Source organism: Acartia tonsa, chromosome 3 (genome assembly GCF_053477335.1).
Source record: "Acartia tonsa isolate MP-2025a chromosome 3, ASM5347733v1, whole genome shotgun sequence".
NCBI classification, from domain to species: Eukaryota; Metazoa; Arthropoda; class Copepoda; order Calanoida; family Acartiidae; genus Acartia; species Acartia tonsa.
The window spans coordinates 28,887,859-28,910,824 of NC_137262.1; the positions used below are offsets into that span (position 1 = coordinate 28,887,859).

At 33.7% G+C, this 22,966-nt stretch overlaps 2 protein-coding genes across 2 annotated transcripts in view; one reads left to right on the forward strand and one right to left on the reverse strand.

Moving 5' to 3' along the window:
- Positions 1 to 13,309, forward strand: part of U4-U6-60K (U4-U6 small nuclear riboprotein factor 60K) — a 21,298-nt gene extending 7,989 nt beyond the window's left edge. Inside the window, exons 5-15 of the mRNA XM_080153479.1 lie at positions 700 to 757; positions 1,134 to 1,206; positions 2,116 to 2,258; positions 3,191 to 3,313; positions 4,535 to 4,700; positions 5,103 to 5,184; positions 6,461 to 6,542; positions 7,055 to 7,153; positions 7,997 to 8,139; positions 8,509 to 8,566; positions 13,007 to 13,309. Of these exons, the coding sequence (XP_080009605.1) occupies positions 700 to 757; positions 1,134 to 1,206; positions 2,116 to 2,258; positions 3,191 to 3,313; positions 4,535 to 4,700; positions 5,103 to 5,184; positions 6,461 to 6,542; positions 7,055 to 7,153; positions 7,997 to 8,139; positions 8,509 to 8,566; positions 13,007 to 13,150 (1,171 nt within the window). The 3' untranslated portion in view covers positions 13,151 to 13,309. The remainder of the gene's footprint in view (positions 1 to 699; positions 758 to 1,133; positions 1,207 to 2,115; positions 2,259 to 3,190; positions 3,314 to 4,534; positions 4,701 to 5,102; positions 5,185 to 6,460; positions 6,543 to 7,054; positions 7,154 to 7,996; positions 8,140 to 8,508; positions 8,567 to 13,006) is intronic.
- Positions 13,310 to 16,203: 2,894 nt separating this feature from the next.
- dtn (transmembrane protein 132C dtn) overlaps positions 16,204 to 22,966 on the reverse strand; it is a 181,912-nt gene continuing 175,149 nt past the window's right edge. Inside the window, exons 27-34 of the mRNA XM_080153486.1 lie at positions 22,557 to 22,782; positions 21,906 to 22,024; positions 21,127 to 21,490; positions 20,686 to 20,853; positions 20,345 to 20,503; positions 19,765 to 20,013; positions 19,213 to 19,666; positions 16,204 to 19,044 (exon numbers count right to left, since the gene is read on the reverse strand). Coding sequence (XP_080009612.1) covers positions 19,022 to 19,044; positions 19,213 to 19,666; positions 19,765 to 20,013; positions 20,345 to 20,503; positions 20,686 to 20,853; positions 21,127 to 21,490; positions 21,906 to 22,024; positions 22,557 to 22,782 — 1,762 coding nt within the window. The 3' untranslated portion in view covers positions 16,204 to 19,021. The remainder of the gene's footprint in view (positions 19,045 to 19,212; positions 19,667 to 19,764; positions 20,014 to 20,344; positions 20,504 to 20,685; positions 20,854 to 21,126; positions 21,491 to 21,905; positions 22,025 to 22,556; positions 22,783 to 22,966) is intronic.

The window sequence follows — 22,966 nt, forward strand, 5'->3', positions numbered from 1 at the left end:
ATGTCTAAACAGTCAATATTATACTTTATTTGAAACAAGCGGCTACGCCCCCTAGAGGCCTCAAGGAGCACTTGTGTTGGGGGGGGGGGGGCCGGGGGGGGGGGGTTGCGTTGAATTAGAGCCCCCTCCTTTTTTTTAGTTTCATAAAGAAAAGCAAAGTCCCCCCCCCAAAAAAATTAATCCAACAGATCTATAGTATAGATGTAAATACAGACAACTACCTCCCTTCATATTTCAAAGACCTCTTTTGTCTGCTTCTAAACTATTTTCTGCTACTTAGCTGTGTTAATATAAGCAACTACACCATTGGTTGATTTTCAATGACTCAATAGAGGGGTTGCGCATTGCGCAAGGTGGTTGCGATGGGGAGATACAGTTATTTAACCCCTTCTCCCTCTAGTGTTTTACTCTAATTATTGAACCTTCTCAGTAGTATTGCGAAGCCTTTGATTTTGTTGCGGCTCCATCTCGGCGGAGCCGCAACACTTAACCTTATATAACCTATTTATACCATCTTATAAGTTCTTTAGATGCCTTACCCCGTAGGGGACCAATTGTATTCATATTTTCACCCAACCTGTCCTGTACAGAAATACTGAATTGACTTATATTTTAGATACTCTCGCGTTTGTCCTGGAACTGTAATTAATAAAACTCATAGAAAAGACAGTAATTGTACATCCATCCTTTTTATTTCAGGTTAAGAGAACTTCTTGGAAAGCTTGGTGTAGATGTATTGGCAAAGAAAAAACAACAGGTTCATATTATTTTTCATAAGATTACACTTACCAAGGGTATGTTTTCAATTGCTAAGATTAACTTCTTAAACCATGATAAAAATATTCGGAAAAAAAACACAATTTTCTACCAATTTTCTACCAATCAAACTAATGTGTCACGTCAATTTCAATTATTACTAGGATTTTACACCAGATTTTTATGTGAAACGTGCAGCGGGCTACAATAACGATCCCCTCCCTCCACCCCTTTACCACATCACCTTTCCTCCTACTAGATGAACGAATTGACCATCGAATGGCAGGGGAAATATCAACCTAAATTGACGGCAATTTTTTCCTATTATTATATCCACGTACATACTGCATCAATTTCAATATCCATTTAATTTTCAGACCGAGCAAGTTGAGGAGAAAAAGGATGATGACAACACCTGGTATCACGAGGGACCTGAAACTTTAAAAATAGGTATGCTTAACTATGGGTCTTAAGGGATATGACAATGAATGATAAATTAATGTACATCCCCAAAGATGATACATAATATTACTCCCTTCTGAAAATTAAAATTATTTGTTATTATTTGGAGCCAACCATTTAGAATTCTATAAAAGTACCCAAAGTTTTGGATTTTATGCAAAATAGCCTCGGACAAAATAGCCTCTAGTACAAACCAGTGTTGCGGATCCGCATTGATTGTATGCGGATCCGGATCCTCCAAATTTGGTCAGTGCGGATCCGGATCCTTGACAATAAAAATAAAATCACCAATTTTTTCAAAAAATATTTATTCTTTAATATCGATGTCTAAAATACTTTTAATTTTCAAGTCTGAACCCAAACCTTAAAGATTGGCTCTCATCACGAGAATGTCTGAGATGATGTCCTCCTTTGTAAAATTTGTAAATTTGTAAGTGACTATTTTATATAAATTTAGGTAGATTTTTCCATAAATTTATACCACAGGATCCGGATCCGCAACACTGGACTACAAACTAGCCTCGGTCAAAGGGGCAATTAATCCTCAAGTAGCGCAACAAATACCTATAAAATAATGATGAATTAAGAACAGTAAATTGAATACAAAAATCTTCTTTTTAACAATTCATTAAATCAGTAAGTGTGTGTAAGAGTTTTATTCTTAATCTAATATACCCAGGGAAAAGGGAATGATATTCTGACAAACAATTCTAAAGGAAAATTTCCACACAACCCCCTTCTCCTTTTCCTCCCCTTCTTACCTACCCCTCTTCAGTTCCATGAAAAAACAAAATATACCCCCACCATACTTTAAAAGGTTTCTTGATTTTTTTTTATAATTGATTGTTAGAATAGCTACCCCTGAATAAACCAAAGATATAAAACTGCATTATTTAGCACGAGAATGGGTGGTAAACTACAGCATACCCCGTGCCATGGAGCGAATACAGAGGCTCAAAACTGAGGCCGCTCTACCAGAAAACACAAAAATGGCCAAGAAACAGGAAATACAAAAGAAAATGAAATCTCTTGATGTTGAGGTAGGCTCAATTTTAAGTAGGGTCGGCAATCCGATCCGGATTCCGTACAATTTTTGGACAATCCAGAATCCGAATCCGGAATCCGTTATTTCAATAGCGGATTTGGATTGTTAATTGTTAGGCTAAAATTACGTCTTGAGTTTTTTTGGTCCGAATATATATTTTAATTTTTAACAAAGTCATTTTGGCCGCTGTATAGTCTAGAAATAGGAGAAAAGCTACTGTGAAAATATAAAAAAAACGCAGCTTTAGATTCTTCCCAGTACCTGTTAAAATTTTATCCCTTAAATTATTTTTAAAAAGGCCTTTTGAAATATTGCTAGACTCTGGAATCCGTTAATAGAAATAAGAATCCGGAATCCACGGATTAATCTGTTTTATTTTTGGCGGATTTTTTAAGAATCCGAATTCGGTTCAAAAATTGGTCGGATTGCCAACCCTAATTTTAAGAATGATATTTTTGTATGATCTAATAATCGATTTATATTTACATGGATGTTGCATTAGATTTTCATATACCCTAATAAAGTTATACTTCCCACTAGGTAAAAAAAGAAACCTCCCAACCCCTCCCCTCCTGCTCGATGAACGAACTGGCCAATAAATAAGTTCCATATTGGCAACCTAAATTGATGAAAAATTTTCGCGTGTCAATATGTACACGACTTATATTATATTCATAGTTCCCATTGATTCAAATAATTTGGGGGAAACAAAGACGATTAAGTAACAGGATGTCTATCTCTCTGTTTGTACAAAGGATCTCGCTAATCGCTGAACCGATATGGTTCTTCTTTACAGTGAAGCTTCAAAAAGGTCCAGGATATGATTATGGTGGACGGCAGGTACCAGATTTATGAAGTCCCTTACTCGTACGAAAAAAATCTTAATATAAAATTGTAGACATAAATAAGCTAACAATTTATTTGCAGGCCAGTCAAATTGTGGATCCCCGACCTGTATCCTGGTGCCAGTTCAGTCCTGACAGCAAGATGCTGGTGACAGGTTCCTGGTCTGGTCTCTGTAAACTATGGAGTGTACCTGACTGTAAAGAGGTTAGTTGTCCTTTTTTAAAATACTTGGTTTATTTAGGATTGCATTTGACGATTAAGTAAGTAACATATAACAGCTAATACAAATATTTTGCAGCTATCAACTTGCATAATGAACAGTTAATTATGAAAAGCCATACTTTTGTTTTTTCAATACCTAGCGTTTTAATTTCAAAAAAACATTATTATCTAGCTAAAGAAAGCATCGTGTTGTCTTTAACTCTACACCAGAAATAGTTATTAGTAAAACAACTTTTGTAATATAATCTTATTTTGGCAAGAGCATTTGTTATTTTTGATAAATAAGTTTTATTGCATTCATGTTATTGTGCAAGCTAGTTATTTGCAAAAATCTTTTACTTTACTAACAACCAAGGACATTATTGTTTTCAAGTTGCACGGCAAACATTTTAGATTATTTAAAAAATATACAAGTTAATTGCTTGTTTTACAGTTTTGACAGTATATTTATGCTGCAGAGTTAAGACTAATTACTTAAAGACTGTTCTAAAAACAATCTGTAAGTGACCACACATACAGATAGACCAAAAGTTTAGTTATTTATAGTAGCTGCGCTGCTTAAAAAAAGAAAACCTTGTAAGAACCATGATCAAGTGTTGCAATACTTTTCAATTAATCTTAAGAAAACAATTCCATTGGAAATCTATTTGAGATCGTGTAGTGAAACCTGTCTATAAGATGTAATTTTCGTTTCAACTGATATTTAAGTCTTACAACTTCAATGTTGATTCGCCCAATAAATGAGAATTTACCTTATCACTTTGTTTGTCCGTCTGTACAATCATAACGTTAAGTTTTAGTTTTCTAATAAGTAACCTTTATAATGTACGTCTTTCTTTACTTAATGTTTTAAGAAAATTTAGTTTTGATCCTTTGCTTTGCTACTGATGGTTATTGCCATCCTTATTTTCTATCTTTTAGAAACATTTATTTACTTGCTAGATTGTTTGTGAGTAATATTTGAGTTTCGATAGTTTGTTTTTAATCATTCAGTTATTTATTTATGCGCTACATTAAAAACATGAAAGTGAAAAAATCGTAAAGTATAGGTAACAAAAACTCACAAAACTTAATTTGTGTTGGCAATTTTTACATTGCATTTTCTATTTTTCCCCGAAGATTTTCAAATTGTGTTATAGTTATCAATACAGATAAAAATAAAATAATTTAAATCCTTTGCTGATATTAGATATTTATTTATAGATTCGACCTCTGCGAGGTCACACCACCCATGTTGGTTCCATTGTGTTTAACCCCAAGGCCACCCTGGGCCTGGAGGCTGAAGAGGTCAACCTGGCTAGCTGTTCAGCTGATGGAGCTGTCAAATTGTGGTCCTTGGACTCGGATGAACCTATTGCAGACATTGAAGGTGATTTTTAGGCATTTTTCTCTAAACCAAATACAAACGTCTGTATAAGTGTTCTTAAAACAATGTGAAGCTTTCTTAAATGGGGATTTTTTAATATCTACCTACTGGACACAGACATCAAAACATACATCTAGCGGTAATAATACTTGAGGGAAGAGCTGGAAGAACGTCAACCCTCTTCTCTCAATTTTAATTATAGAAATTGGTGGGGGCGGATATTTTTTTCGAAGGGCTTTTTTGGGAGGGTGGAGATACCCTTCCACAAAATAAAAACTTTCCCTAAAACTATAAGTAGCTACGCTGTTACGGAGAACCATATCAGTTCAGTGATTGTGAGATCCTTCGTAACAGACAGGCAGACATCTTGTTACTTTTATACAAAGATTTATTTTAATATGTTAGGACATGACGCACGAGTATCTCGGTGTGCATATCATCCCAGTGGACGCTTCCTCGGCACAGCTGTTTGGGATAACTCATGGAGGTCAGTGCAATATGTTAATGGATATATTACTACTTCTATATTGCACCAGATTCACGTACTGTAATAAAGTTATACTCGCATCAGGCTAAAATAACGATACCCTTTCCGTATACTGGATGAACGAACTGTTTAATAAATGAGATCCATATTAACAACATAATTTAACGACAAACTCCCTGTTAATACATATATCCACGAATTCTATATCAATAGGTTTCACCGCAGCTAATCATTATTATTTCTATTGTAACTCAAATTACTATTTAATTTCCATTTTATGCCTATTTTTACTAGATTTTTGTTAACTGCATCTGTTTTTCTCTCACTAGCTGTTATCTATATTAGGTTTCATTTATATACTCTTAAAAAGTTTATAGAAATAATTAGCAAAGATTCTATTTAGTTCTTTAGAAATAAAAACAAACTTACAAGTAAATTGTAAGTAACTCAGAAGTGCAATCTGATTTATAACTTTGTAAAATATCCTCCTATATATGTATTTTTAGCTGAATGGATATAGGACATATGTAGATATATTGACAGGAGAAAATTTGTCGTTAATTTAGCTCGATAATATGGACCCCATATTGTACAATTCGTTCATCCATTAGGAGGGGATGGGGTTTGGTAAAGGGGGTGGATGGGAGGTATCGTTAATTTAGCCAGCTGTGAGCATCACTTTATCTGAGGACATGAAAATCTGGTGCAATATCCAAGTAGTAAAATATCCATTTTTAACTCTCTAGAAAGTAGAAATGAATCCTGAAAATTTAGGAAAACTTTATTTTTCTTAGTATTTACTTTCTGTATATCTTTGTTGGAAAGTTTGGACTTGATGATAATTGCTTTAGAGAGGATTCTTTTTAAAAGTTTTTTTGAAAGGGTAGCTAGGAAAGTAATGATAATTATAAAACTAGAAAATTCAAGTGTTTTTTTTGAACATTAGGGAAGGAAAGAGACATTGGACTGTAATATCACCGGTACCCAAAGTTTCATAATTAAACACGTTCTCTTAGGTATTTTTCGGCTTAAAAATATCGGGTACTTTTATTTATGCTTAGTTTGGTTCTAGCAGTGTCTAAACTTTGTATTTTACGGAAGACAGGTTTAATTTTGTTTATCATAATAGAGGATATACATCATTTTATCGTCCATTGTCTTTTCCTTTAAGATTCCTGTAATATGAGGCTCTTGAATTTGTCCAAAAAGAGTATCTTTGTCTTACAAATTCTAAAAATCTGTTACAAATCAATCATAAATATAAATAATCTTAAAGGTTGTGGGACCTGGAACAGTTAACAGAAGTATTACATCAGGAAGGACACAGCAAAGAAGTTTATTGTCTTGCTTTCCAAAGTGTAAGTAAAGTATTTTTTCTAGATTTTTTGTTTCAGATAACAGTACATATCCTATTATAGGAATAAAGTAGAAAAGTTTTAGGTATTGTCTGAAGCTTATTATTTTCAAAATTGAAAAAAATTGAAAAAATATTTTCTAAGAGGATAACGCCAAATTTCCTTATATATTCTTAAAAAAGACTTCATTAACTACTGAACGATCCGAGTTCTCATTTAGGAAAATGTAATTTTCTCGGCTGCTATTGATGATACACAGCTGGAATTTTAAGTTAAGATTCCTATGATATATGTGAATCTAGTCTATACATTGTTTTGTACATCTGTCTGTCGGCCAGGCTCAAAAGAACATAAATCTTTAAACGTTTCTTTTCTTTGTTATAACTACTGAAGATCTATAACTCACTTTATCCGTTTGTCCATTTTATGATTTTTTGTACTTGCCATGCTGCCTACTCATGGATGTTTTCATCCTTGTTTTTATATGTTATGATGAATATTAATTGTTATTGTAGGATGGGTCACTAGTATGTAGTGGAGGTTTGGACAGTTTTGGTCGAGTCTGGGACATAAGGACGGGACAATGTATCATGTTTCTGGAAGGACATCTTAAGGTATTTATAAACTTTGTATATCCTCGGATGTATTGCACTATTCTGCGTTTGGTAGATGGTAAATATATGCATGAAGGCAGGGTTTTTTACCAGGAATTTAAAGAAATAAGACAATAGCCGATAAATTGATGCACACTCCCAATTATGATACACAAAATTACACCCTCCGTTTGGTGGAAACGTATGGGCACTGAACTTAATGTAAAAACCAATCAAAATTCACGCAAGTCCCCAAAGTTGTAAAGCAAAACAATTATAAAACTTTTGAGACTAGTGTAATAAACATCCCAATGTCCCCTCTATCCATGACAATTTACACTTTCTGTCTGATGATCGTTACTAGACATCGTTATGGTCGCTTTTATGTTATTAATATCTTACTACAGGGTATTACTGGGGTAGACTGGTCACCAGATGGATATCATATAGTTATATTTATATTAGGGATGGCAATCCGTCAAATTTTTGGACGGATTCTTACAAGAATCCGTCCAAAAAATGGCGGATTCTCGCGGATTCCGGATTCTAGCAATATTTTAAAAAGCTTTTATTAAAAATTTAAGTGCTACATATGTCCTAAAAATTAATGTTCTTGGTGTTCTCTATAATTCACTTCTGATAATCGAACCAGATTTTAAAAGATATTATTATAATGATGATAATCTTTGCCTTCAAAAAGGGGAAGTTGACAGAAAGAACTCAAGACGCTAATTTTAGCCTACCAATTAAGAATCCGAATCCGCTATTAAAAAACGGATTCCGGATTCGGATTCCAAAATTGGCCAAAAATTGGGCGGATTCCGGATTCTGATTGCCAACCCTAATTTATATTATAATTTACAGGGTATTACTGGGGTAGACTGGTCACCAGATGGATATCACATAGTGACATGTAGCCAGGATAACTCCTGCAAGATCTGGGATCTTAGAAAGAGAAATATTGAATACACAATCCCCGCACATACAAAACTGGTTTCAAACGTCAGGTAAAATAGATATTTACGGCTCAAAAACAACCTTTTACTAATCGGTTCAAAACTAGAAAACTGAAATATTAAAAGGAAAAGAATTTTACAGTATGGCTTCGAAACTGATTAATATTCGGTGGATTAGAACCGTTGCTCAGCCATACTGAATAATCAGGTAAAGCATCAAATTATATATAATTTTCCACGAATATTAAAAAAATTATAAACGTAATACCAGTTTTGTTAGCCCGGGCTTCGGCCTTTGGAGCTAAGTAATTCTGGTTTTAATCTTATAATTTTTATTTAATATCCACGGAGAGATAAAATGTAAGGAAAATATCTAATTTTACATATGTACTATGTCACATGTGCTATCTTTTTGTTTAGATTTGAGAAGAACACTGGCGAATATATGGTCTCAAGCAGTTATGATGGCACAGCTAAGGTATTATTATTTACTAAAATTTGTATTTGTTACTTAAGAGCTTGGAAACAGCTTTTGAGGTTTTTCTAAGGAAGGAGGGGACATTGGAATGTAAATTGTTGGCTTAAAACTTTGGGTACTTCCATTGAATTATGATTGGTTGGTTCCAATTTCCAAACTAGTATAATCCAATCGTTTAAACCTGTGAATTTATCTATTGAAGGGGTGATTTTATTTATCATCATAAGGGACACATTTCTATTGTCATATTCTTTTGGATCCCTGGTCTATTAACTTTCTTACTACTTAGTACTTATGCTTGATGAAATGAACGAAACACTTGAATTGTTTTATTTTTTGTTCCAAAATAAAGAATCAGGAATTTTGTTAAACTTGAATTCAGCCACCAATTTAAGCCAGGGATAATACAATAGCCGATAAATTGATGTACATCCTCACCTCAATGATGATTCACATAATTTTCCCCTCAGTAGATTACTATTTGTGGTTGAAACGACTGAACTTAATTAACCGACCAATCAAGATTCAATAAAAGTCCCTAAAGTTGAAGTAAACGAATAAGAAATTGTTATTATAAAACTTTGGGGACTAGTGTAATAAACTGCCCAATGTCCCCTCCCTCCCTGTATTGAATGTTTATTTGAGTGCGTGACAAAACCTAATTAAAAGTGTGCACAAAATATATTTTTATATTTCTAAACTTGTCTTGTAAAGCTTCCAGGGATAAAGGAAAATCAATTGAGAATAATAAAATAGAGACAGGACTGGTTTGTAAATCAATTTAAGTATCTAATACTTTTGGAAACCCCACAGAAAGCGAAAACTCCGTATGTGCTTCCTAGATATGTATTAGGATAGGAACACTCCAGTTGAAATTTGAAAGGACTGCCTTTTTCTTATTGTCAATGGGTTCACAGTGTCACATTCCCTCTATCAAAACACTGCAAGCCACTGATTAGGAAGCCCTAGTGAAATATATAGATATCCATTCCTGACTACCGCCATTTTGTAGGTATTCCTTTACTTCATTTACTACTTTAAAGAGGACTATCCACGAACGAGAGCAAGTGATTCTAGGCACCTTCCAGCATTAATTCTTAGTATTTTGTTAGTGAATATAGTAGGTTTATGTTTAATATTTGGTTTATCAACTAAAAAGTTAGGTTTCACCATAGTTTTATATGATTTTTTTTTTGAAATGTTAAGCATTATTTGGTGCAATGTAATCAAATGTTTTGATGAGTTCAAACTGTTGTTTAAAAGCTTAATGCAAAAGTATATTATTGGGATTAAAAATGTATATTTATAAAAAGGGTTGGTTACTTTTAATATTGTAAACAGTTTAACTAATGTACTTTTGCAATTTACAGCATTTGATGCTTTTCTGCCGTGTTATTTTGTTTTGTCCTTTGAACTCAACAAAGCCTTTGTTGATATTGCATCAAAAAATGCTTTACATTTCAAAGTTAATTTTATATGAATCAATGGTGAAACCTAACTTTTCAGTCAATAAACCAAGTATTAAACATAAACCTAATATATTCACTAAAAAAATACTATGGATCAATACTGGAAGGTGCTTGGAATAACTTGCTCTCGTTCGTGGATAGTTCTCTTTAAGCCTTTGAACAAAAATGATTTAACATCAATTGTCCCGTCCCTCCCTGTTAAACTGCAGAATTTATGTTTACGTGTTTGTTTACAATAATGCATTTACTTTTTGTGCTTGAATGTTGCACACTATTTCTACTGCTGTAGTATCAATAGGTGTGCGCTTAAAATTACTCAAACAGGAATTCTCTAATTGATAAATGAAAATCTTCTTATCAATAATACAAAGTAGTACGATGTCTGTCTGTCTGTCTGTCTGTCCGTCCGTCCGTCCGTCCGTCCGTCCGTCTGAAGCTTAAGATCTCGGTAACCACTGAACCGATCGGATTCTACTCTTGAGGGTATATACCTATTGGTCCTGTGGTGGTTTTAAGCTATTTTCTTGGGGGTTGGGACACCCCTAACCCCCCCCCCAAAAACAAAAAAATTCCCCCCTTATTTTTTATTTTGCTCTGATACAGGCTGCCGCAGGCTGCTAAAAATATTTTTTATTCCAGCATTTATTTTGAATGAAAGAATAGCAACATTCTCTCACTAAAAACAATAAATGTGGTTTTAAGCTATTTTCTTGGGTGGGACACCCCCACCCCCCCCCCCATTTTTTTTTTACAAATTTTACGAATTTTATGAATTTTACGAATTTTACGAAGTTTACGAAGTTTACGAATTTTGCGAATTTTGCGAATTTAATCAAGATGTTTTCCTGCTGGGTAGGTGCGAAAATTTGTAATCCATTCTGCTGGGTAAGTAATAGAAGATGTAATTATACCTCTTGGGGCAAAGCCTCTAGAGGCTAGGGGCGAAGCCACTAGTGTTATACAAGATAAATGTACGAAATCTGTAATTTTTTGTGTAGGTTGGAAAATATTTTGAAACTTATCGCATTCAGTTGGAGGTTATGCAATGATTAGAAAGTGTTGGTTAGGAGTGCGAGTCTAAAATAACGATTTCCTCCATTAACCCCTTTTAACCCCATCTCCTCTCATGCTAAACATTGAAATTTAAAACAGGAACAATTTTTGCTGGTTTAATGGCACATTTTTAAAGGCTACAACATTTATTGTATAATTTTAACTTGTGTTAGCTTTGATAAAATTCATTTGGTTTTAAGGAGATAATGTAAGGTTTTGTCGATTTTTATACTAAAACCTTACTCCAATTAAAGATTGATAGATGCTAAGACACTGTTGTTTTTATGATAACAGCCAATAAAGTGAATAGCAGCTTTCACAATATTGCGTAAATTTGTGAGTAAGGTCCCAGTCAAAGGCGCTTATTAAGTCTAACTGTTTTTAATTTTGATCAAACCATATTTAAAAACAGTTGTACCTAATAAGCGCCTTGACTGTAATCTTACTCACAACTTTACGCAATATTGTGAAAGCTACTATTTCCTTTTTCGATACAAGCAGAATGATATTGTGTTTTTGCAGGTTCAGCTACGCATTTCCCCTTCTTTCTTACCATTCCATAATAAAATCAAATAGTTCTCGTGCAAAATCACAAAGTAATAATATTAGTAAATAGCAAAATTTTTCAATAGATCTAATATATTTCAAGCAGTTATTTTAGCTAAATTTTTAGGGTTTCATATAAAATGTTAAGGATACAGGATTAAACAGCGTATGATAATCAACCCCCCTCTCCCCCCATCCGGCGTTTTAAGAAAAATTAAGAAGTTTTTAAAGAAAAAGTAGTAATTTAGGACCTCTCTGGAGGCGAAAACAGCATTTTTTTCAAGGTGGACTCATGCTATGGATTTTTGTTGGTGGTTAAAACCGCAAAAAACATGTGGTTCAATCTGCCCTGGACTTTTCCTGCCAACCCTGCCCCCTCCTATATGTACAAAATGATAACATTGGTAGCTTTTTTTGCAATGCTTTGTATTGTACATTAAAATCCAAGAATAGCTTTGGAAAAGGAGTGATATACTATTACATAAATCGATATATTATTATTTGGATGTTGCACCACATTTTCATGTGCTCTACTAAAGTAATACTTGCAGCTGGCTTAAATATCGATAACCCTCTCATCCCCCCTTTACCCAATACTCTCCACTCCTACTGTATGAACTCTCCCCCCCCCCCCATATTTATCCCATGGCTCGTCAGCCTCTAACTTACACCTATTAGGTATCTTTAAAAATAATTTTGAAAAGAGGGATTGCAACATATGGGTCACCTTATACCTTTCAGCTGATTTTTTAAATTGTAAAAGGTTGATTTGCCCGATGTTTACAGGTGTCTGACTCGCGGCTGCTGAGCCCTGAGTTTTCCCATCCAATTTTTCTTACAAGTATCCAATACTTTGTTATTTTACAGTTGCAGTTATATCAGCATCTTTTCACAATCTAATATATATTTATGAGAAAAAGATAAAAGCGCATTTTGCTTATAGTATCGCAGCTACTCTTTCTCATGTTCTGCTGTCGGTCCGTGATCTTAAGTCGTGAAATTTATTTGAATCAAGTCATTTAACAGAAGCACGTTAAAAACCTTAGAATCTAATTCTATAATATAAAGTTTTTTTTGTCTGCAGAGAAAGATTTCCAAAATGGCTTGTCCGATCGGGATTTGCTTTCTCAAAATATTTAGAAATATATTGGGGTGGTCTTTTGCTATTTTCCTATATCTACCGCCCTTCTCTATAGGCAACGTAGCGTAGCAACTAGTACATTCAAAAAAACGCTGATTGCTTAATCTTACAGATGCTTAGCTGTATTTCATTGGTCTTAACTGTTCTCATTTCTATAATATATTGACTTTTTATTGTTATATCAATCTAAAACACGAATTAAATTAAATTATTTTTATTTTTATTTTACAGGTGTGGGCCACCAAGACGTGGTTACCGCTGGCGACCCTGAAGGGCCACGACAACAAAGTCTCCTCGTGTGATATCAGCCCAGATGGATCAATGATTGCCACCTCATCATTCGACAGAACATTCAAAATTTGGACCTTTCAATAATTAAATTGAAATATTTTTATTTAAACTTAAAAATATGCTGTGAAATAATGAATCGTTTTTGCATTTTTGATAAAAAATGTCCTTTTCCTAATTTGTTTTTTTTTCTTATTACCTACACATGTTAGTAACTTGTTATTTGAATAAACACAAAACCTATTAGTTAATTTCTTATTGATTATTTTATTTTTAAGTTCTGACAATTTTGCATGTAGTGTAGAAATTGCAAATACTGCTTTGTCAGACGTATGACGTTAATTATTATGGTATGTTGCGTTAATCGACCATCGTTTTAACGTTGGCTTAAATAATATAATTTATACTTTTTGTTATGGATTTAAAGGAAAGATAAGCGATGGTCTTATGGATAGATTTATAAAACCTATCCTTACTTCTTATGTGTGAATTTCTGCCTCTTGTAGCTGTATGTTCGAAAAACGTTTGGATTTGTTTTCTTCGTTATTGTCGTCCCTTTTCTCGCAACGAGGGAAGGTACATTGGGGTGTTTTTCTTTCTTGTCCCCAAAGTTTTATAATTATATTTTCATATTCGTTGGGTTAACAACTTTGGGGACCTTTATTTAATTTGATTAGTTGGTTGAAGGTTCATTAAGTGGAGTCTCCAAACTATTTAACCACTAACTGTAATCTATAGAAGAGGTATAATTTTGTGCATCATCATTTGATGTTTTATTGGCCATTGAATTATCCCACTAGATGCCTGCCTTTCCTGGAAATTCCCTTATCATAGAAAAAAAATATCTTGTTATGATGATGAATGAATTCTTCCTACTTTGCTCTTCCTATTTAAGATTCTATACGTGTAACTAAATCAGCTCTAAATGAATTCTGTAATCAGTTGATTTGTGCCTGTTCCATAGACTCTCTAGTACCCAATAATCACATATTAAAGTCTGCTTATTTGTCTCTGTAATTTTATAGTTATTATGTTTGCCTAATCGACGCAAGAAATCGCCACAACTTGATTATTTCCGCAAACAACTTCACAAACAAAGCTCTTTAAGTCAATTAAGCAAGAAACTTTTTCAACCCCTTGATAAGAAATAGATTCAAAATTTGCTTATCTTACACAAAAACTTCTGTGTTCAAATTGTTGTATAATGTAAACAAAACTCTTACTACTTTTTTAACCAGAAAATGTGACACTTAAACGCTAGGTCCAACAACCCGGCTAAGTAATATTCAACAGACAAACAACTCTTTAATTGCACCCTAGTCTGAGAAGTCCTAACTGTGAATGATTATTAGATATGGGCGTGCGAAACTTTGAAACCTCTCGTTTTACCCCTATAATAGTTATTTCTCGCATCGTATTATAAACGGCTTTCCGCGGATATAAAATGTACAATTATAAGATTAAAACCAGTTTTTTTAGCCCCGAGATGCCGAAGGCACGGGCTAAAAAACTGGTTTTAACTTTATGATTGTACATTTTTATATTCGTAGAAAACCGGATATAATACGATGCAAGACATATTTTTTTCGTATGGAGGAGAACCGGTTCCTAACTACCGGATTCGGGGCTAAAAAACTGGTTTTAATTTTATGATTGTACATTTTTATATTCGTAGAAAACCGGATATAATACTATGCTAGACATAGTTTTTTCGTATGGATGAGAACCGGTTCCTAACCACTGGATTCGAATGGATACGAGAAAATTGTTTAAAAATGCATTAGATTATTCCTCTCAAACCCTAGAAACCCCTCAGTTTACCCCCCCCCCCCCCCTACAAAATAAAAGGCTTTATAATGTTTGTTACACCCCCCCCCCCCTCATTTCCTCTCTCTGCATATCTTTGTTTTGCAATGCAATGCTGTAAATGAAATCATTCTCTTGCAAGTAAAACAAATATTTATTTTTCACATCGTATTATAGACAGCTTGCTGCGGATATTAAAAGGAAAAAATAATAGTTTAAAACCTGTTTTTTAAGTAGAAGCCTTAATTTTAAGAATTTTGTTTTATTTCTCGTGGAAAATTTCCATAATACGATGCTATACATAATTTTTCAGTGAGGCTAAGAACCGGCTCTAATCGAGCGGATATTAATCGGTTTCGAAGCCATACTGGAAAAGGATTTTCCTTGTTGTCAGATATATTTTATTATGACATGATGAACATTACATTTTTCTATAGAATTTCAAATGCATTTTCAACCAGGAGTCTAAAAGGATAAGACAATGACTGATAAATTTATGTATGTCCTCAATGATGATACAGAAAATTACCCCTTCAATAGATTACAGTAGATAAGTTTGGAAACACAACTCAATGAACCAACCAGACACATTCAAAAAAAAGTCCCCAAAGTTGTAAAACTACAAAGAAAATGTTATTTCAAATTTTTGGGGACTAGTCTAATATACAGACCAATTTCCCCTCTCTCCCTGATTTTCAACACATTGGCATTCGGAAACATGGAATGCAATTTTATGAAGGGTGGTTCTTGCTGTTTCATACTCATTTGTGCACGACTTTAATAATATATTTAAATAAGTATTTTTTTTTATAATAAATGTAAGCAAGACCTTGACAAAGCATTTGATCAATTTCGGGGTAAATTTTCACAACTCTACTCAACAATTAATTCTTTTTACCCATTCCACATCAAAACTCTACAATTTATATCTCATTAGATTTTCTTTGTTGTTACTGTACCATAGTCTTTAGTTTGTTTTGATGACGGATTCCCTCAACGTGCTTTATTTTGAAATAAATTGAAAACAAGGGGGGGGGGGTGTAGATTTCGTTTCTTTGTACATAATTTCAGGTTAGGAGAGGCTTTATATGGTAGGGCACCGCATGGGTTTGGCATAAATATTTGCCCCCTCCCCACCTTCCTGTAGTTTCTATCTACTTTGAAAATAAAAGAGGGCTTCTGTCCTCGCTAAGTCCCTTGAGGGTTAGCAACGTTTTGATCTATAGTAACGTTAGCTGGTTGTTGCTCTAAGGTTGCTATTTTTTCTTTCAATTCAACTTTGTACAGTTCAACAATTAAATACTTTTTTGATAACCTAGAAAAAAACTTCAAAGTAAAAATTGATACAATATATTTCATAATAATTGAATCATTCAATAAAGATTTTTAATAATTATGATAATAATAATGCCACAAGGAACTTTTTTATATTTTGAACAGGCAGAAAAAGACAGCTGTCTTTTGCTCTTATTATAGTAATGTTAAATATTTTTATATGCTTTTAAGGGGATTTTTAAATATTAAGTTCTTTGAGATCTATTAAAATAATTTTAGAAAAATTTAAACACTGGTCCGTTTTTAAATAAACTGTTGCTATAAGAAAAAACAATTTTTAAAAGAGGTAAAGCCAGAATTTTGCATATTTTTTCTAAAGGCATAAGTAGTAAGTGACAAAAGTATTAGCATTTATAATAAAACAGCAAATTCTATCCTTTGATAATAAATCCTAAAGCTTTTCTTGTCAGAAATATTTAGATTTTTTTATACATAATTGAATTTCCAGTATGGCTTCAAAACCGATTAATATCCGCTGGATTAGAGCCAATTCTAAGCCATATTGAAAAATCATAATAAGCATCGTATTACAGTCAATTTTCCACAAATATTAAAATAAAAATCACAAAATGAAACCAGTTTTGTTATCCCGGGCCTTCGGCCCCTCTGAGCAAAGAAACTTGGTTTTGATCTTATCATTTTTCATTTTGATATCCGCGGGAATCTGTCTATAATACGATGCAATAAATTTTTTTTGAATTTCATCCTATTTTTAAAACATTAAATATTTTTCTGTGAAGAGAAGCTTTTTATGCTTTGTGAATTATTTTATAATATAACAAAGTTTAACAAATAGATAAAGTAAAAAGTGTTGCAGACATAAAAATAAAAGAATAATATAAGATATGACTAATATCACAATTTATTAATTCTATTTACAGTTCATTTTCATGGGCAAATTTAAGATTTTTTACATGACTAGATTTTTCATTTTTGTCCAAGAAAACGAACTGTAAATTAATTTAGAATAAAATAAGATTAAATTGTAGTATGAATTTTTATCTCATTTTATCCTAAATACCTTTTTTCAAACTGAGGTTAAAATAGGCAAAAACAACAATATAGTGCATTGATTTTTCATGTTAGATTTGATAAATTTTTGTCGATTTTAATTGATTTTAATTTGCCTACTTGCTTATAATAAATTAATCTGACAAACTGAAAGTGAGTATGCTTATAATACATGGATTCATCGAACATAATTTTGAAATTGTTTTATAACAAAAATATATGAAATAATTTTTAATTTAATAACCAATTCCATATTTCAGATTGCATTAGGAACTTAAAAAAGAATGAAAATGATTAGAATATAAATCTGATTAGAACTATGCATAAGATATATAAGAGGGTTCATTACAATTTTAAGAATATTGTTAAACTTACTTTTAAAAAGGACAATTATGATCATAAATAGCACAGCAAAAAATATGATGAAAAAAGAGAAGTAAATTTAACTTTGCAAAAAAGGACTCAATGAACTGGAAATGTTAATTCGCTACATAAATTTTATTAATTTTTAGTCATTATAAAGTTGGACTGTCGGACATACGGACATACTCTTGTCATAGAGCACCCGCTCTACCTCAAAATGCACTATCCCTATATAAAGAGTTAGGAAGAGATGGGTTAGTAACAAAAGGTTCTAATGAATTCCAAGAAAAAGTTTTTCAAAAGATATTCTGCACTGGTTTGATTAAAATCATTTATTTAAATAGGCTAATTGAATATAGATTAGAAAATTAAATTATTTAAAGTGCAATTTTTAAACTGGCATAATTAAACAGTAGTTTTCATAGATCTATTTTTTATGAGATTCCCTTATTGGTGCAAGAAGCAATTTAATAGTGCGATTAAAATAATACACATTTTTAAACTTTGAACAGCTAAGCAGATAAATATAAAATTAAACATTTTGTAGTAAAAAATTAACACATTTAGGCTTTGGTGGATTTTTAGATTTTAGAACATTTTTTATCTCAAAAAGAAGCATTTTTACATTTATGCTTTTGTGGCAAATTATTTAAGCTTTGTTTATTATTACTTATCTGGTTATTTTTTTTTTGACTCAACTATGTTCGGATTGTTAGCAAAATTAATTATCTGTTTTAATATTGGCATAGAATAGAATGTTAATTTAATAAATGCTAGTTCATTTAAGATAATTATTTATATTGAGTTATAGACATTCAAGTTCTTATTGTGTGGCGATTGGTAAATTATATTGACTTTTTATGGAAAACTTTATGGTTTCATACACTTTTTTATTTAAAATATATACAATACTTTTTTAGAGACTTTTTGTACTATAACCTAATAAATTTAGTCTTTAAGGTTGATTGTAAATAAATGAAATTAAAGTTGTAATGAAGCCAAAAGTTTATCCATTTATATCTGTATACATACTAGATATTATGAATCATAAGATTAAGATATAATGTGCACCACATGGAGTAGTACATAGTAAAGAATATTGCGAAGGTAACTAGCTGAGTGTGGGAGGAGCTCTGCGCAACTAGCTGAGTGTGGAAGGAGTCCTGCGTAACTAGCTGAGTGTGGGAGGAGCTCTGCCCAACTAGCTGAGTGTGGGAGGAGCTCTGCCCAACTAGCTGAGTGTGGGAGGAGCTCTGCGCAACTAGCTGAGTGTGGGAGGAGTCCTGCGTAACTAGCTGAGTGTGGGAGGAGCTCTGCCCAACTAGCTGAGTGTGGGAGGAGTCCTGCGTAACTAGCTGAGTGTGGGAGGAGCTCTGCGCCAAAATAAGTTGATTTGATAGAGAAGGATTATTTATATTATGAGGAAGACTTGGCTTAAAACTGTCAGGCAGCAGACTCTCTCAAACCTAAACATACAAATATATATTAGAAACATATGCTTAATTATTTTAAAAATCTTTACAAACACAAAAAATAAAATGTCTATAAATGGCGCATCAATATATGATTTTATCCTTTGTTTTGTCTGTAAAGAATCTGCACTACTAAGATCTCTAAAAGTATTGTCGTATTACCTTCAAAGTAATTCATCAGCTGTTCATAGTCTAGAGCTCCGAGCTCAATTTCATCCAGATTTGCTGGCGCGTCCTGATGACACCTCACCACATGAGAATAGGTCGGGGAGGAGAGGGCTGACACTGACGCAATCTGTTGTCGCAGCTTCATCGAGTCAAGTGGCAGCGAATCTGGCGGCAAAGTTTTCTGTCGTCCCATTGGTCCACACTCAGAATGATGCGCTGCCATTGGTCCCAGCTCGGATGACGTAACGGAGCAGACGCTGCTGACGTCATCATCGTCGTCCATGTCACGTGATAGCTCAGAGAGGTCGGAGTAGTTTTCAACGGCGGAGTCGTTAACAGCCTCGGAGGTTGTGTGCATGGCGTCCTGGGGTGACAGGTGCGAGTCCTTGAATATAGTGGTGGGGCTCAGCTTCTCCAAGGGGATCGTTGGGGACTCTTTTTCAGACACCTATAACAAAGATAAAAGTAAATTTTAACAAATTTATTGAAAATATAAGTTTTTTTTTAAAAAATGGATGTTTACCCATTTATATTTAATGCTTTTACCTTAAATGGATCCTTTATCCTTTTCAGAGACCCATATCTGGGGGGTGTAGCCTTGTTGATGTCAGGATTCAGGGGTGTGTACTCCCCCCGAGACAGAGACCCCTTGCCGCTGTCAGTATTGTCGTCCCATGTATCGGGCGGCAGAGCAGACGCAGGGGATTGGCGGTTGAATAGTTGGTAGGAGGGTGGCGGGAAATCGTCTAGATCTTCGCCGGGTGGCGCTAGGTCCAAGCTCAGGTCTGCACCTTTCTGAACAAAAAAGGAAAACATAAAAATCCATTATTTTTTTTGTAAAAATGAAACTATTACAAATACAGTATCTATAATCAACAAGATTTTATTATATCCTAAAGTTTTTTTTTCCTGTTTATATCAAACAAACTAGCCTAAAAATGCTTTCAAAAGGCTTTAATTTCCCTGAAGCATTTACGAAAAAAGATGTAAATTAATATTTTCTACATTTAAATATTAATTATTTAAATAATATTAGTTAATTCAATAATATTACAAGTAACTTTTTATTGCTACTTATGAACAAATTTGTAAATAAATAAAGTAATAAAAATATAAAAAATTTAACCTGAAGGAGAAGGCTGTTTTCATGTTTTGAGCCCTGCAGGGCTGAGTGAAGTGCCTCCCAGGGGTTCTGAAACCCGTCATGGGGCTCCTCCCCCATCTCATCCTCTGTCTCCTGACTCAGGGAGGAGAAGACGGGAAACCCCACCGGTAAAATGTCACCCTGAAATTTGGATTTGTCATGAGATTTATTAGTGGAAATGGTAAGATATTTTTTTATCTAATAATAGCGGAAACGCCCTGTTACTCTTATACAAGCATTTGATTTTACTATTGTCAAAATGGAGTAACAATGGGGGTTATATGTATTTTGAACAATGTTATTAGAAATGCTTTATTTTTTACCTTTTGTGGGTCTGTTTTTGGTCTGGTATACGTAGCAGAGTTAATAGATGGTTTGGAGCTCTGGGGGCTACTCAAACTATTGTCACTGTCATCTGAACAGCCACGCCTGTGCTCATATACATGTCTTTGTTTGCGATCTTTAAGTAGTTTCTCTGTTATTTCTTCGTCCTAGAAAAATTTAAATTGATAATTTTAATCTAAATATGTTCTTATAGTATATTACTTTACTGTTATTACTATTTAGATATTCTACAAAATAAAATTAGCAAGTTTTTTTTGTCCTTAAGCTTAAGATGGAAATGTCTAGTCTCAATGGGTTGTACTTTTTATTCTCGGTGAATTTTTAGGCAATTTTCCTGACCTACCACAAACTTCTCTGGAGGCTGGGGGCGAAGTAAATAGTGTTAAATCATCTCAAATATAATAAGATTAAAACCGAACCTGATATTGGTGACTAGAATGTTTATAATATGACTCATGTGCATGTCCATGGTGGCGTCTGCCGGCCCGCGGCGAATTGTGCCCAGCACCGCCGCGTTCTTGCCAATCTTTGCGTGACGAATATCCGCCACCACCGCTGCAGCTACTTCCTGCCACACTACCTCCACCCATTCGTCGCCGCGGAAGCTCAGCATAAACATCGCCGTTCATTAGGGCGTTTGTGGCGGGCACCGGGCCGAGCGGGATGATAAAGTTTGGGTGGTGATCAGCTGTTGTTGTTATGGGATGAGCGGTCACGTGATTTGATCCGTGTGATGACGTCACGTGGGCGCTGTGGTGATGACCGCTAGCTGATGATGGTGACCTAAATATGTTCAATTAAACTTTAGTATGACAATATCCCGAAAGGTAGGGTACATTTGACTGTAAACTACGCTTGTACACAGAGTTTTATAACCGTATTATCCTATTCGTTGGCTCCAAGACTTTGGGTACTTAGTGAACTTTTCTACCAATATTTTTTATCTGCAGAATGTTGTTTAGCATCATTAGAAAAGTATACCAAGTTATCATTCATTGTCCCTTCCCTGGACAATAAATATTTTAACAATCTATCTATCAAATGCCACTATTTAGTCAAACTGTTTCAAACTACTGGAAAATCGATTATTTTTTGTAAAGGAGCTTCTCTAAATAAAACTATAAATTTTTAACCTAAAATTTGCTAGATTGTTATTGCAGCACAACTTTCATTAAAAAATGTTCTTACAAAACAATACCTTTGGAAATGTTGCGCTGTAAGTTGAATAGAAGCTTGACTGGGAAATTCTGGACAGACACCTTCCTCCAGGTTGCCAAGTGACCGCTCTGATCCTTCCTCAATTATGGGATTGTACACCTGATAAAATGTAAAATGATATGTGTAAAATTTGTATTTTAGGGGTGTTAAATATGTAAATTGTAGTATTAAAACTTTTCTAAAACAGATTAATATGGGTTGTAATTATTGCATACAATAAAATATATCATATATTTTGACTACCGGAAAGTAGTTTTTCCAAAAACCTTATATTTTGTAAAATTGATAATAGTTAAAGTCTTCATGCATGTTTTCATTAGACATTTGGTTCCACCAATTAATAATTATCTTTTAATTTTGCTCTTTAATTGTTTCAAAATTATCATTCCTTGACATACTCGAGCGGATATACAATATGAATAGGGTGGCTTCGCTACTTGTAATATTTATGTATCAAAGGCCCAGGCTATCATAGTTGAAATTAATTTTATGATTTTTATTTTAGTATTCGTGGAAAAATGCCTTTGATACGATGCTTTACATGAATTTTTAGTACGGCTGAGAACAGATTCTAATCCAGTGATATTAATTGGTTTCAAAGCCGTAAAGGAATAATATTTATCAATTTTACCTGCATACTGATACCACTAGCAAGCCCCAACGTTTGTCTGTTACTCCGTTGAGCATTACTGAAGTCAATGCAGGGGTTGGGAATTATGTTGATCTGTCCGCGTCTAGCCGCATGAGCCGCGGCGTGGGCTGCCGCCGCGGATTCCGACATCCGCGAAGTGCTGCCGGATGTACCGAGACTGGGATAGCCTAGTACACGGCCGGTGTAGGCGCTTGAGGCTCGACTTCTAGCAAAAAATTAATATTATAATAAGAATAAAAAAATTCATTTAAGTAGCGCAGTAATATGAATCCAATAATATTTCTAAGAAAAAGAACAGTAAACCCAATATCATTGTGATATCATACTGTGAATTATAATCTTATAATAAAAACAAAATTAGTAATTTTTTGAGTAAATATTCCCCCCAC